A 16,220-nucleotide genomic window follows, 5' to 3' on the forward strand; every position below is an offset into this window, starting at 1 on the left:
CTGTGTGTAGCTCACTGAGGCCGGGTGTCACGCAGGAATGCAGCGCTATGTCTGGTCTCTGCTGTGTGTAGCTCATTGCCAGGCCGGGTGTCACGCAGGAATGCAGCGCTTTGTCTGGTCTCTGCTGTGTGTAGCTCACTGCCAGGCCAGGTGTCACGCAGCAATGCAGCGCTTTGTCTGGTGTCTGCTGTGTGTAGCTCACTGCCAGGCCAGGTGTCACGAAGGAATGCAGCGCTATGTCTGGTCTCTGCTGTGTGTAGCTCACTGCCAGGCCAGGTGTCACGCAGGAATGCAGCGCTTTGTCTGTTCTCTGCTGTGTGTAGCTCACTGCCAGGCCAGGTGTCACGCAGGAATGCAGCGCTTTGTCTGGAGTCTGCTGTGTGTAGCTCACTGCCAGGCCAGGTGTCACGCAGCAATGCAGCGCTTTGTCTGGTGTCTGCTGTGTGTAGCTCACTGAGGCCGGGTGTCACGCAGGAATGCAGCGCTATGTCTGGTCTCTGCTGTGTATAGCTCATTGCCAGGCCGGGTATCACGCAGCAATGCAGCGCTTTGTCTGGTCTCTGCTGTGTATAGCTCACTGCCAGGCCGGGTGTCACGCAGGAATGCAGCGCTTTGTCTGGTCTCTGCTGTGTATAGCTCACTGCCAGGCCAGGTGTCACGCAGGAATGCAGCGCTTTGTCTGTTCTCTGCTGTGTGTAGCTCACTGCCAGGCCAGGTGTCACGCAGGAATGCAGCGCTTTGTCTGGAGTCTGCTGTGTGTAGCTCACTGCCAGGCCAGGTGTCACGCAGCAATGCAGCGCTTTGTCTGGTGTCTGCTGTGTGTAGCTCACTGAGGCCGGGTGTCACGCAGGAATGCAGCGCTATGTCTGGTCTCTGCTGTGTGTAGCTCATTGCCAGGCCGGGTGTCACGCAGGAATGCAGCGCTTTGTCTGGTGTCTGCTGTGTGTAGCTCACTGCCAGGCCAGGTGTCACGCAGCAATGCAGCGCTTTGTCTGGTGTCTGCTGTGTGTAGCTCACTGCCAGGCCAGGTGTCACGCAGGAATGCAGCGCTATGTCTGGTCTCTGCTGTGTGTAGCTCACTGCCAGGCCAGGTGTCACGCAGGAATGCAGCGCTTTGTCTGTTCTCTGCTGTGTGTAGCTCACTGCCAGGCTAGGTGTCACGCAGGAATGCAGCGCTTTGTCTGGAGTCTGCTGTGTGTAGCTCACTGCCAGGCCAGGTGTCACGCAGCAATGCAGCGCTTTGTCTGGTGTCTGCTGTGTGTAGCTCACTGAGGCCGGGTGTCACGCAGGAATGCAGCGCTATGTCTGGTCTCTGCTGTGTATAGCTCATTGCCAGGCCGGGTGTCACGCAGCAATGCAGCGCTTTGTCTGGTCTCTGCTGTGAATAGCTCACTGCCAGGCCGGGTGTCACGCAGGAATGCAGCGCTTTGTCTGGTCTCTGCTGTGTATAGCTCACTGCCAGGCCAGGTGTCACGCAGGAATGCAGCGCTTTGTCTGGTCTCTGCTGTGTGTAGCTCACTGCCAGGCCAGGTGTCACGCAGGAATGCAGCGCTTTGTCTGGAGTCTGCTGTGTGTAGCTCACTGCTAGGCCAGGTGTCACGCAGCAATGCAGCGCTTTGTCTGGTGTCTGCTGTGTGTAGCTCACTGAGGCCGGGTGTCACGCAGGAATGCAGCGCTATGTCTGGTCTCTGCTGTGTATAGCTCATTGCCAGGCCGGGTGTCACGCAGCAATGCAGCGCTTTGTCTGGTCTCTGCTGTGTATAGCTCACTGCCAGGCCGGGTGTCACGCAGGAATGCAGCGCTTTGTCTGGTCTCTGCTGTATATAGCTCACTGCCAGGCCAGGTGTCACGCAGCAATGCAGCGCTTTGTCTGGAGTCTGCTGTGTGTAGCTCACTGCCAGGCCAGGTGTCACGCAGCAATGCAGCGCTTTGTCTGGTGTCTGCTGTGTGTAGCTCACTGAGGCCGGGTGTCACGCAGGAATGCAGCGCTATGTCTGGTCTCTGCTGTGTATAGCTCATTGCCAGGCCGGGTGTCACGCAGCAATGCAGTGCTTTGTCTGGTCTCTGCTGTGAATAGCTCACTGCCAGGCCGGGTGTCACGCAGGAATGCAGCGCTTTGTCTGGTCTCTGCTGTGTATAGCTCACTGCCAGGCCAGGTGTCACGCAGGAATGCAGCGCTTTGTCTGGTCTCTGCTGTGTGTAGCTCACTGCCAGGCCAGGTGTCACGCAGGAATGCAGCGCTTTGTCTGGAGTCTGCTGTGTGTAGCTCACTGCTAGGCCAGGTGTCACGCAGCAATGCAGCGCTTTGTCTGGTGTCTGCTGTGTGTAGCTCACTGAGGCCGGGTGTCACGCAGGAATGCAGCGCTATGTCTGGTCTCTGCTGTGTATAGCTCATTGCCAGGCCGGGTGTCACGCAGCAATGCAGCACTTTGTCTGGTCTCTGCTGTGTATAGCTCACTGCCAGGCCGGGTGTCACGCAGGAATGCAGCGCTTTGTCTGGTCTCTGCTGTGTATAGCTCACTGCCAGGCCAGGTGTCACGCAGGAATGCAGCGCTTTGTCTGGTGTCTGCTGTGTGTAGCTCACTGAGGCCGGGTGTCACGCAGGAATGCAGCGCTTTGTCTGGTGTCTGCTGTGTGTAGCTCACTGAGGCCGGGTGTCACGCAGGAATGCAGCGCTATGTCTGGTCTCTGCTGTGTATAGCTCACTGCCAGGCCGGGTGACACGCAGGAATGCAGCGCTTTGTCTGGTCTCTGCTGTGTGTAGCTCACTGCCAGGCCAGGTGTCACGCAGGAATGCAGCGCTTTGTCTGATCGGGTGATGAAGGTGTGGGAGTCGCTTTCCCCTCCCCACCCCTCCAGCCCATCCTTGGATGCACTCTCAGGAGTGGCCGACCTGCTCGCTCGGCTGTGGCCGTGTTTGATGAGCTCGGGTTACCGCAGAAATGTGCCCGAGTCTCCCGGGAGACCTGGTTTCTATGACTGTCCTGAGGCAGCAGCGCCTGGGGAGGGAGTGCAGAGGCCCCCAGGGCGGAGTGCCGAGGAAGCGCAGTGTGAGCAGGATGAGCAGCGTGTGCCTCAGTGTGGTGAGTACCCAGGACTGGGGGGCAAGAAGTACACAGTCTGGGGAGCGGCCACAGTGTGAGTGAGAAGACGGGCAGTGTGACAGCATGCATAGCTGCAGTGTGGGCCGCAGCAGGCGCGTGCGTGGCTGCAGTGTGGGCCGCAGCATGCGCGTGCGTGGCTGCAGTGTGGGCCGCAGCATGCGCGTGCGTGGCTGCACAGTTGCAGCGTGGGGAGAGCAGTGCAAAGTGCAATCTTCAGGTGGCAGCGCTGTACGTGTAGGCTTGTACAGCAGCTCGTCGCAAGCACACACTTCTTGGTGTGAGCGCCGGTGCTACTCTTGGCCCCTTTCAGCGACTCTTTCCTCCTCTGATGATGAACTCAGGGGTGCTGCTGACGGTTTGGCATCAGGTGCTGGCACCTGCCGTTCCTGCTGATCGTGGCACGCACTGCACGTGCCCCAATGTGTTCAGAATCTTAGAGTAACTGCAGTGCACACGCATTGGCAAAGTCAATGGGCCCGGCTTGTGCACACGATAACACTGCGGTCTGCTGAGCATTAGGCCCGGCGTTGGTTCTACTGTGTGACACTATGGGGCGAGGGTGGCACTCGTGATAAGCCTGAGAGCTGCTTGGTGGTGAGGAGTGGTTCACCCGATCTCTTCAGCAGAGGCTACTCTCACTTCACCAGCACTCAGCGAACGTCGAAGCGCGCCCAACTCGGTGATTTGCCAAGGAGAACACAATCTGTAAACTCAGGGAGATGGACGAAGATGGTGTGATCTTGGCCACAGACCAAGAGTTCCTCTGGTGGGATCCCAGCCATTGGCCTGCAGGTTAGACAGTGATCCTTGCCGCAGGCGCATGAATCTGTCCTGCTGGGGCTAGATCTTGTGACCTACAGCTGCAGAGCTCCGCAGCAGCCGCCCAATCGACTGCGCTATCTTGGCTATGTTTGGTATTGTGCACATGGCGATGATTAAAGTCACCTGGGCAGCTTTTCTTTCCATCATCTTTTAGCACACCTGTGTCATTATAGAAGGGGAAACCCATATGCAAATCGACCACAGCCCTGCCCCGCCCTTGGGAGGAGGAAGTCACGCCTCTCTCTTAGCCCCCGCCCTCCCCTGTGCCAGGATGGCAGACTCCTCCCACACCTGTGCTTAAGGTTCACACCTGGACAGTGCACTCGTGTCCTACTTCCGGTAACACAGATCCTAGGTGGCTTGCACGGGCCAGTGAAGGGTTGTTGCTGTTAGCCCCCAGCTCCCCCTTCTTGGCTCCCTTGTGCCTACCCAAGCATCCCTTTGGCACACACGGTGCCCCCTTTCCAGGTGGGAGTGGACTGCTCCCCTGTCACTAGTTTTATTTATTTATTTATTCATTTACTTACTTACTTATTTGTATATGGTTTTTTCTTTACATAAAAGAAAACCTTTACAAAATTTCACAAGTTTAAAACAATTAAACTTTTGAAAATAGAAAGAGAGAAAAAAAAAACAATTTACATTCAGAAGATACTTTATAAATATAATGAACTAAAATCATTTCACAAATTTCTAAAATGAGAGCGATATGTTGAAACATTAATTCCGGAACAGACACTTATTTACCGAAAGTGAAAAGTAGAGGCTTACTTCTATCTTCCTGTAAATATGCAGGGAACAAGCGACATTGCATTTTTTAACCTTAAATCATCGAAGCCAAAACACACTCTATTTTCAAGAATCTCACTATCGCTATGTGCAGCGGAGTGTGTTTGTCATACAACATTCGCTTCCATAAATAATCAGAATTAAAGCAATTTGCATCTGCAGAAAAGCGGCTGAAATAAGAAAGCCTAGATGATAACAGCATCGGGCAATCTATCAAAAGGTGTCTCAATGTTTCTTTCATTTGATTATTTTTACAGAATTTACATGGAATAACAGAATCCTTTACTTTGTTTCTTGCTGCTATAATTTCTCCCGTAGCCAGGACATTAAAGCAAAATCTCACCAAGATGTTTCTGGAGTTCCTGTTTGGGAACTAAATGAGATAAGGTTCCAATATGCCCATTGGTTTATAATGGGAGACCAAATGAGAATATTACTAATGTGAAGGAACTTTTGGGTCGATATCACTTTATGCCTCCACGACCTGGTTAATTGCAAAAATTTGCGCTGTCGCATTGGTGTGTCATAGAACGGAGACTTTGAGTTCCTCGACTCCGTTTGTTAAACTCAAAAAACAAGCTGCTGTGACTGCACCATATTACTGCGCCAGAAGAAAATAAGTCTGAATCCAGGTAGGGTTATGTGATAGGAAGGTTTAATTAAATTGCCCTATAGATTACACGTGTTTCGGCAAGGTGCCTTTCTCAAATCAGGGCATATCCAGCATTGTTTCTTGTAACTATTACTGAAGATGTAATAACTGGGATCAATCCCAACTGAAAATGACGTTTCCGCATCACACGTCTTGGCAAAGTAGAGCCTAATCTATAGGGCAATTTAATTACAACTTCCTATCACATAACCCAACCTGGATTCAGACGTATTTTCTTCTGGCGCAGTAATATAGTGCAGTCACAGCAGCTTGTTTTTCAAATGAGAATACAGGCTATGCTTTGTCAATGTATGGATCGTATTTGCCCAATCTGCATTTTGCAATAGTTGTTTGACTTTTTTTGGTCTAAGAGTTAATGTATGCAAGGTGGATCCTACGATATTTAATAATCTTTTACAAATTGCTGTTAGTTTTTTGAGAAAAGCTGATCTGGAAATGTTTGACTTCATATGATGGCCCAAGTCCGAATATAAGGAATTCACTCCTTCCACCATCAGATTCCGGAAGAGGGAAAGACATTTACATTCAGTGATACTTTATAGGGATTGTAGACCGAACTCATATCTCAGACCGACCAAAGGGAGGCATTTTTGTAGGCAGTAGGTCGTTTCTCTGAAGATGATAGATTCCAATTTAATTATGTCCAGCTTACCTGAGATAAACGGTATTTCTAAACCATAAGACATTTTTTGGTATCAATTTTTGTTTGTAATATTTTATCATTGGAGCACAAGAGAAAGCGCCACATTTGTGATCCAATGCTTGTGTGCTATATCATAGTTTGCTTTCTTCCTAGCTTCATCTTGTCCAGAAACCATTTTGTTTCCTCATTCGACTAAAGCGCATTATATGGGACTTAGATGGGTTAATAATTAGTGCATTAAGGGCCATATACTGCGCAAATGTGAACAACAATCTCTGGAGTCCCAAAAGGTCTTTATCAAAGAGCAGGAAATCATCGCCATATGAGCACCAGCACATCTATTTGCCTTCCAGAGTAGGTTGGATAAAAGTTGACTTTCTTAGGCAAAGGCCCGCATCTGAGGTGTATAAATTATAAAGAGTTGCAGCAAATATGCAGCCCTGTCTAAGACCGTTTGATGTTGTGATTGGGAAAGATAATAATCCTTCATTATTCAGGCGCACTTGAATTTTTGAACCTTCACGAAGATGAATAAGGATTGCTAAGATTTCCTTTGGGAGGCCTAGACACGAAGATGAATAAGGATTGCTAAGATTTCCTTTGGGAGGCCTAGACACGAAGATGAATAAGGATTGCTAAGATTTCCTTTGGGAGGCCTAGACACGAAGATGAATAAGGATTGCTAAGATTTCCTTTGGGAGGCCTAGACACGAAGATGAATAAGGATTGCTAAGATTTCCTTTGGGAGGCCTAGACACGAAGATGAATAAGGATTGCTAAGATTTCCTTTGGGAGGCCTAGACACGAAGATGAATAAGGATTGCTAAGATTTCGTTTGGGAGGCCTAGACACGAAGATGAATAAGGATTGCTAAGATTTCCTTTGGGAGGCCTAGACACGAAGATGAATAAGGATTGCTAAGATTTCCTTTGGGAGGCCTAGACACGAAGATGAATAAGGATTGCTAAGATTTCCTTTGGGAGGCCTAGACACGAAGATGAATAAGGATTGCTAAGATTTCCTTTGGGAGGCCTAGACCATCTAATTTCCGCCATAATGTTGGTCTATCGACCAAATCGAAGGCAAGCGACAAATCCACACTTGCTAGATAAACCGGACACCCTCCTGAGTTCCACCCAATTTCTTGTAACAGGGATATGACTAATCCTCCCGCCATGGTTCCCCCTCCTCTTCTAAAACCAAATTGCGCAGTATCGATTATTGCATTGGCGGTAGACCAGTCCTCCACTTGTAAGATCAAACCCGCAAACATCTTTGATTCTGCGTCCATTAACGCTATTGGACGATAATTAAGAGGCAAGGAACTATCACCCTTCTTATAGATGGGAATAATGGGGAATGCACTTAGTAAGTTCTATGTTAGAAAACAATAGAGATAACGCTTTGGACCAGCGATCACGTCATCCCTAAGTAGTACATTCTGTGGACCATTAGGACCCGCAGCTCTAGATAAGCTAGACTTCATGATCCTGTCTCTCATTTGAGCCACTGAAAAGCTACACTTCCATTGAGTAGTGAGCAAAACATCAGAAAAAACAAATGGGGGGCTCTGGAGGCATATAGCACAAGAAAGTGCTCCGACCAAGATTGTTCAGAGATTGGATTTAGCACATGGATTCCCCGGTTTGATTGCCTATTTATTAGATGCCAAAAGTTGTGCGAGGAGTTGTCCCTGAGGGCCCTCAGCATTGCTTCATTATCCGCTTGAAATATGGAGCACTTTAGCCAGTTTTTATATATTTGTTTCATGTATCTTGACCCCCCTTTTTGGCAATATCTGAAATTATTTGTAGTCTTAGTAATCTTAAAGATCTTCTCAAGTATGACTTCGCTGAACGTACAATTTGATCATATTTGTGAGTATGGGATTTCTCGATACTTTTTCGTTTTGCTACGAATAAAGAGGTATCAATCAATGTCTCCAGAAATAAGGGGTGAATCTACTTTGTTTTTCTTCCAAAGATGTTACGATATGGTCTTTCCGAAACATATTATTGCATGCTTGAACATTACCAGGATGCCATACAATGCGATTTTTTGCACAATTCAGACCTAGATCTGGAGATGTATGTTGAGAAGAGCGCGCACCTCTTGTGAGGTTAATATCTACCTCTAACATTTTGTGGTCGCTTAGAGATGTGTCAGTTATGTTAAATGTTTCTACTAGGCTAACAATGATTTCCGTACTAAAAATATAGTCAATTGCCGAGGTCTTATTGCCCAAAGACCAGGTAATGTAAGGCATTTCCGGTTGTAGCATGGTACGCAATGAGGTAAGACCCCATGAGGTAAATAACAGATTCCATATTAACAAATAGTATTTTATTTGTATGCCCGCTCTGTGATTTTTGGAAGGAGATCTCCCTCGTGCTTTGAATCTTGTGAACTTTCTCTAGGCGTCTCTATTACTAAATTGCTATCCGAATACAAATCACCCGAGTCATATTTGTATTGAGATCACCCATAACCAGTATATGAAGAGCTGTACATTTCAAGGAACATTTTTCCATGATTGCTTCCATTTTCAGAATTAGTTCTTACAGATTTGCACCAAGAGACCAGTAGACATTTAGGATCAGCAGATGAGAAATTCCCTCATTACCCTCCACCTTTACCGATGCACCCAAAACATGAGGAGCAATTACAAATGTTTCAACCATGTGCAAACCCATACCCAGCTCTAAAGCGGTCAAGAGGCCTCCGGACGGACAGCCCCCTAGCCCCTTGCTAGCTGGAATATAGCAGCATACAAAGCCAGCTAGATGCACTGGAGTAAGTAACAATGTTTCTTGGATACACAAGAGATTCTTGCTTCTCAATTTTTGACATAGTTGTTGCGAGCATAGCAGATGTATGTTGCCTCTTGAGTTCCAACTCAAAATTGTTTTAGTGTTTGAAGCTGGGAAATAGAATCTCTTAATGTCAAGGCTAGCCATCGCCAGCTAGATTCTTGATCCCCGTTGAAAGCCCCTTCATTTTTTTGTTGTTGGTTAGAATTATCTTGTGACAAGCGTGGTGCAATTTGGTGAATCACCTCACGCTCTAAGTCGCCTCCTCGGAAAATCAACAAATCGAAACCCAGACTATTCAGCTGTTCGACCTCTGCCAGAACTTTTCAGAAGACCATTTTTGAGTGAAAGACTAGTCTTACATGATCAAAGCACATAGGATGGATGAAATCAACCCTCTTAATATCGGCACTGGATAGACTTTTTAGTGACAATATGTCATTTAGTAAGGCGAGAGAACGTGCTCTGTTCATGGCAGGTTGGTATCCACAGTCGAATAGAGGATATAGTAAGACACTAGGGAAGTTGGCATAGGCTGGTTTTCTCCGCGTTATATATCGTAGGTCTGTCTGGAGATTCGTTTTTGGACTGAACTCTGTTTTTTTCCATCTGGTAGATGCCTGCATTTGCCCTTGTCTAAAGCCAGAAAAGGCCTCGCCTACGGAGCTGTGTTCTGGCTCCGTGGTATTTTGGATGGGAGTTGGTATGAAAGGCTGCAGGAATGCCTTTGGGTCCCTCGTTGGAGCAGCATTAACTCCCGCGATTGCATTCTCTTGAATTTTGAGGGGCAGAATAATAGGACCCTCTATTTTCGATAAGTCTACTGTGTCCCCTTCTTTCCTGAGAAGTTCTTCTATGGTAGACCGGATAAGAGAATTTATATACCTTTCATTAGGCCTGCCTGGTGCCGAGCGACACTCTGATTGTGCGCTTGCATCCTTATCACTAGTCAAATCAACTACCGGAGTAGGCATATTTTCTGACCCAGTGATTAACTTAGGCGGCAGTTGATGGAGGGATGGCGTGGAGTCAGGTTGTGCTCTATTCGATTCTATTTCCGCTGGTTTAATCACTATAGCGGGGGTCGAAGTCCCCAGCCAAGCCACTGCCTTATCAGTGGTAAGAAATTTCGATTTTGCGAACAATTCATAAATATCCCTCTCTTCTCCCTGAATGGGATGCAAATTCTTAGATTGGAGGGAATTTAGGTGTTGTGGGAGAGAGGGTTTAGAGCCCTTTGTATCTGCTATGTTTTTCTTCTTAGCTGCTTTATGGTGAATTTCCTCTGATTGGGTATTAGTAGGAATGTCATAAGTACCCATATTCATTTCGGGGGGAGTGATCCCCTCCTTCTTCGCAACTACTATCCCTGGTGTATGCAACATGTCCTTTTCCTCTATGATGAATTTTCTCCAGGTATTTTTGGAGGCTTTATTCCTTGTATCATGATGAGCGGACAGCAATTTGTTTTTTTAAAAACTTTTTTGTGATTTTTTATTTTTTCTTATTTTCCAAAGAAATTGATTTTTGTATCTGAGGATTAGAGCTTTCCAAACCTGAAGGAAACTATGTTGGTAGAGCTGCTGCCCCCAGTTTGTTTTTCTGGAGTTCAGATGGATTTTTGGAAATATTGATTTTGTCTCCCCATAGCTGAACTAGCTTATTTGGGAGAGCTTCTAAGATATTAGTATCTATTTTAGATGTTGCCAAGATACGCTCAAGTAGAATTCTCCTCTCAAAATAGCAAGTGAAATGTTCTTTTAACTCCTTCAATATTAATGGGGGAGTCCTCGTCTTGTCCACTTGCTGATAAGATTGCTTATAGCATGGGGCGTTCGGAGGATCTTGAAAAGGTTGGGATAAGGCCATCAACGATGGATCAACAGAGAAGAAATCTGGGGGGGGTCTAGGAAAGATGCAATCTCATGTGAATTGGGTGGCAAGTGAGCATGAGCTTGACGCCTCTGCCTGAGGAATTTCGGGAGGTCCCCCGAAAGAAATCATTGAGGAGTTTGAGATTTCTTCTGCATTCAATATTAGCGAGTCATTGGGTTCTGGGGGGGGAGGGTGGAAGAGGTAGTCTTAAAGCCATTTGCATTGTATTTTATACCGGGGTAAATACAAGGGGGGCGGATAGAGTATCCTCATACATCTTCACCCGCTGTACAGTTGAACTCCTTGTGGCCGGACCCGTCTGTGCAGGACGAGAATATGTATATTCCACACTAGCTCTCCTGCGGGACATCGTGGATAGATGTCGCTAAGCTAAGTAATAGGTTGCCTTGAAAGCGTCTGTTATTATCGCAATATAATAGTGTGGATATCTGCTTGACCTTACTTGTTGTAATGGAGGAGCTGCTTCCTCGCCCTTTGGCTCTGATAAATGTATCTGATGGACGCTTCCGGCCCAAGATATGCCCGCTTTCTCCAAACCCACAGGCCGCGGCACACTAATCAAGATTTGTAAGTTCTAATTATCGATCTAAGCATCCAAGACACCAAGAAAACCCAAATAGACAGGTTCAAATGCAGTTTTGTTGTCCTTCCCATGCAAATATGATATTTGCTATTGGCCCAGGTTTCCTTTCAATGATTGTGACAGTTGCAATTTCACGAGCATGAAAACCGATAATTTTGAATGTATTACTTAACATAGCGTGCCTTCCATCACCTCCTCGCGGAACAGCCAAACAGCCAGGGCACTTCCTACGCACTTCACGTGCTCGCACGTGCGCAGGCCCTGGGCTGTTATAGTGGCTGCTGGGAGTGGGTGGGCGGGGTTTGTGGGTAAAGAAGCTCAGAACTTTTTCAAAGGCGTGGCGTTTCGCCTGTTCGGAAAGGCGCTGCTTCTTCTTGTGCATATAACAGTCCACAGCAAACTCGGTGCACATCTATGAGACAGGGAGCATCTGAGCCATCTCCCCTGTCACTAGTGGCTGCTCTGGGTGTTGAGCCGGTCTCCTCTCCCCTCTTCCTACCCCTCCTTTAGCTCACAGACTCCAAGCACTAGAGTCAAGGGCCTACATGGGGTGGAGGATTTCTGCATCTAACTGGGGAAGGTAGGAACCCCCACGTGCGCCGAAGAGGGGCAGCAGCCGGGGTTTGGGGGTGGCAGAGGGGGTGGGTGTCCTGATTCCAAGCTTTGTGAGACCTCTGCAGCCACAACCTGCAAGCAAAGTCATGTGCACATGTGTGCCCATCCTAGCACATGCACAACAGCCCTGCAAACACGTACCATGCCCTGAACATGTGTGCTCAGCCCGGCACATGCACATGTATACCCGTGTCAGTTCAAGACTTACCCTTGGGTCTGACGGTCTGAGAAGACGGCGTTCTCTGGGAGCCACAGAGACAATGCCAACGAATAATCTCCGCCCCCCAAAAGGACGAGACCCAGATAATGAGAGCACAGCACCTTAATACCATCCCCAGGACAGAGGCGGCTTAATAATGGGCTGGCGCTGAATAGCATACTTAGTATTCGGCCGAATAGCATACTTAGTATTCGGCCGAATAGCATAGTTAGTATTCGGCCGAAGCCGAATATGAAGCTGAATAGTTGCTTTATCAGTTGCTTAAATCATGCGCCAAACTTCAAAACACACACTTATTGAAAAAAGGCACAATTTTAAATACATTCTATACTTTTATTTATCTTCATTGTAATCAATGCAGCATCTTTACTTAAATTATAAAAGCCAGAAAAAAAGCAGATTTATCCAAAATGAAGGCACCAAATGCACAGAAGTTTGCTGCATATTCAAAACCAGTGCCAGTCAAAGTAGGGGGCTTTGCAAATTCAAAAGGACTAGGTTGCAATGAACACAATGGATATTGCAATGTGCAACTACCTTTGTGAATCAGACGCATTGCCTTCGCTATCCATTGGCAAAGCCTGTGGTAAATGTCGGCTCATGCAGGGCACAAGTCAAGAGGAAATCTGAAATGCGTGAACTCCATCCCACAACTATTCACCCCACCCCCTCATAGGCCAAACAAAGGAGAGGACTCTCCCAGGGAGGCTGTACCTGTTTGGTGAATGGGTGAGCACCTGTTCATTTATTACAACTGATTTTGCACATCAGGTCTAACTATTCATTGCATAAAAAAATATATATAACCATTCCGGATCACACACAGGGGAAGTTTGTTTATGTAACTCTGATGACCACCAAAACAATTAAACAAATTGTAGCAGCACTAAAATGTACTTTAACATTTACTTCATATTTGATCGAAATATAGTCCTATTCTAACCAACACATTTGCTGCAGTTTTCCACCAAATTTGCTGTTGCTTTTGTAGCTTTTTGCCTGTGTAGTGCTGTGTTTGTTTTGATTTCGTTGAGAAATAAAGAAAGCTGCTTGGATAGTCTGGTCTGTTAAAGCAGCGGCAACCCCGATTTAATCTGAGTGGCTTGCAGGTCTCACACGATTCAGCCTTTCTTTCTTCAAAGGGTCATTTCACAAGCATCACATTTATTTTGACAAAGCAATATATAAAACATAGGTGTGCAAGGAAATCTGCCCCATATAGTGAACTGCAGCCCTCTGATGGCTTTGAGAGTGAGTTTTGCAGGATCATCCTGTCCACTCCCTCATCCAGTTGTGCACATGCTGAAGGCTCTCCTGTAGAGGTTACACCCATTTCTTTAAAAAAGGCTAGTCTGACCTGGCCCCTTCTCCTGAGCGCTGCTGGTATCTCACTTGCCCCTGCATTCAAATGCTGCTAGAGATGAGTAAACAGCAATTATGACCTGCACCCATTTCTGAGAAAACAATGGCTCGCAATGACTCGTGCTGATGGAAAGGTGTTGTGTCTCAGTCTGGTCTGTTCCTTTGTTACGTTGGGAGCACTGAGACCAGCAGTTAATATGTTTGTCAAAAGAGCAAAATGCTCATTTTGAGAAACAAGCATGTGAAGGGGCTTAACATTTAGGAGAGCCAAAACACATATCCAAATCCCTTTCATGTATTAACTAGACAGAAAAGCCCTAAATGCACATTGTCATTAGAGAACTGCTTTATGTCAGAGTTGAAGCCACTGCCACTAGCCAAACCAAATTAAAAACGCTTTAATGGAAACATTTCAGAGGAATAGTCCTATGTTTTGCAGAACAGAAAGGCAATTTAATCACTGCTACCTGAGAGTTGATTTCTTAATTCCGTGTTAAAGAAGAATCATTTTCTGGCTCTGGTTACCTGCATTGTCTGATTCTCCGAGTAGGTGTATGGTGTTGTCTCTTCGCATGGTCTCGGGAGGTGGGAGGCCATGCAGGGATTTATGTTTAGAAGGGATGGGCAAGCAGAATTCCAGGGAGGGGACTAGTGTTGTTGTTGTGGGAGGTGGAATGCTGTGTATGGTATTTGTGTTAGGGGATGGCAGGCCCCAAGTAGGAAGTGTGTGGGGGTGTTGAGGAGGCAGGATGCCAGTAATGGGGGTTTGCACTGTATGCCGGCAGAGTGTCAGCAATGGTGTCTTTGGTTCCAAGAATTAAATGTTCATTTTGCTGGATCAGCCCATGTTTCCCACTTGAAGCCAAGCCCGGACTCTAAGGCTTGGCCCTGACTTGGCCCATCCCAGGAATTCTCTGGCTCTCCCAACTCTACATCCTACAAATTCCACCACCAGAGCATACAGAGTCCCCACACCTATCTTTACCCGCTGTCAAAAACTGGTCCACTTTGGAACTGGAGAGATTACCCAACATAAATTCCTCTGAGTGGCCTGTTAGGTGGGGGCATATTACTCTGCCTGACGTAACTGAGCCCTGCTAGTCTCCACTACCTATTGTGAATCCTTAATGTTTCTCCATGGGCATGGCCCATAGGAACACATTCTGCTCACTTTTCACTTATCTTCGATTCTCCTTCTTGCCAATACACAAACATATGCACCTTATCGTTTGTTAGGCAGAATCCTGTGCAGTTCCCTTGGGGAACCCTGCAAGAAGATTAAGACTACAGGAGTAAGCAGTAAACCCAATTGGTAGCAGTCTGCACCACCCAGATTTACCTGGTAGCTCTGGCTGAGCAGTCAGACTTCTCTCAAGAAGAGTAGGGCAGTATGTAGAGTATACACAATAGGGCCAAAAACACAGTAGAGCAAACAAACACTGACCAGCGCTTTGTATCAAAAGTATAGAGTTATTTATTTAAAACACACTTTAGGCAATACACTAGCACTCTCAATCAAAAGTAAGTTAAAACACAGTCATGTAAAGTATAAACACCTCCCTTGATAACTATCAGACAAGCCAGGGTTAAAGCACTACTATTTGTTAAGACAGATGTGAGCGCGTAACCTAGATGGCACTCCAATAGTTAAGTTTAAAGGGAGAGAAAAGGCAGAGCATAAAATAAAACAGTTCCCAACACTTTTAGAAGTTCAGAGCAAGGGAATAAAGGCAGTGTACACTGTAGAGCCAAAGTTCATAGGCCAGGCCCACTTTAAATGGAGCAAGGCAAAATGTGCCCAAGATCATACAGTTTAGGTTGCACTAAAAGTCTTTGCAGAATGTTCAAAAGAGGTTGGGGTGATTCAAAAGATATAGTTAGAAGGTCTGGAGCCAACCCAGTTTAGAGAGCCGAGGATTTAAGGGTCACCTTTAGCAATCTGTAGAAAGGGAGGCCAGGTAGGACACAGTACTTTAAAGAGAGAGGAAGCTCCAGCGGGGGCAGTTGTTCCTGGCAGTGGTTGCAGTTCATGGTTCCGACCAGGGGAAGAGAAGATCTTGTCGAGGAGGAAACGTGGAGTCGTTGCACTGCACAGGGATGAAACCAGCCACGGAGTTCCCGATTAAAAGGTGCGGTCCTTTTATTTGCGGTCAAAGTGGTGAAGCTTGGCTATCCGGCCGCCGGGGTGTTTGGCATGGGCGATTCGACCAAGAGACGTCTTTGTAAGGTAAAATGGGCAAACTGTTTGATCTTACCAGCTCAAAGGAAGAAGACTCTCCAGCAGAAGATCTTCTCTTGTCGTTGGGAAAGTGGTGAGTTCGTTGCAGCAGGGCTCCACCAGTGGTGTCATCGGTTGCAGATGGCTCAGCTGCTTCCCTCTTCGGATTCTCAGGTCCTGTGGCGACTTCTGAAGTTCCAGTCCCAAAGGCCCTGCTTTTATGCAGAAAACCCCCCATTCAACAGCCTAGCTGTCACTCACACATGCTAAGTGGTGAGCCGGGCGGCTCACCACTGGGCCAATCAGAGTAGAGTGCAACTTGGGTTGCTTCGGCAACGCAGTCCAGGGTGCCAATTCCCCGCTCCACCCGTCCTGTGGAACCCAGACAGAGTATCAGGTTCCTGCTGTTTAGTGTCTACAATTGTACCCGTATCACTCTCCCACTCCTCACCTGCGGTTTCTGAGTTGGCTTACGAAGGCTCGTC

At 47.2% G+C, this 16,220-nt stretch overlaps 1 protein-coding gene across 1 annotated transcript in view; it reads left to right on the forward strand.

The window, feature by feature from the left end:
* The first annotated feature begins 2,894 nt into the window (after window positions 1–2,894).
* The window catches only part of LOC138468418 (coiled-coil domain-containing protein 88B-like), a 545,411-nt gene continuing 532,085 nt past the window's right edge, over window positions 2,895–16,220 (forward strand). Inside the window, exon 1 of the mRNA XM_069608969.1 lies at window positions 2,895–3,083. Coding sequence (XP_069465070.1) covers window positions 2,943–3,083 — 141 coding nt within the window. The 5' untranslated portion in view covers window positions 2,895–2,942. The remainder of the gene's footprint in view (window positions 3,084–16,220) is intronic.

Source organism: Ambystoma mexicanum, chromosome 4q, assembly GCF_040938575.1.
Source record: "Ambystoma mexicanum isolate Mex_15411 chromosome 4q, UKY_AmexF1_1, whole genome shotgun sequence".
In the NCBI taxonomy this organism is placed as follows: domain Eukaryota; kingdom Metazoa; phylum Chordata; class Amphibia; order Caudata; family Ambystomatidae; genus Ambystoma; species Ambystoma mexicanum.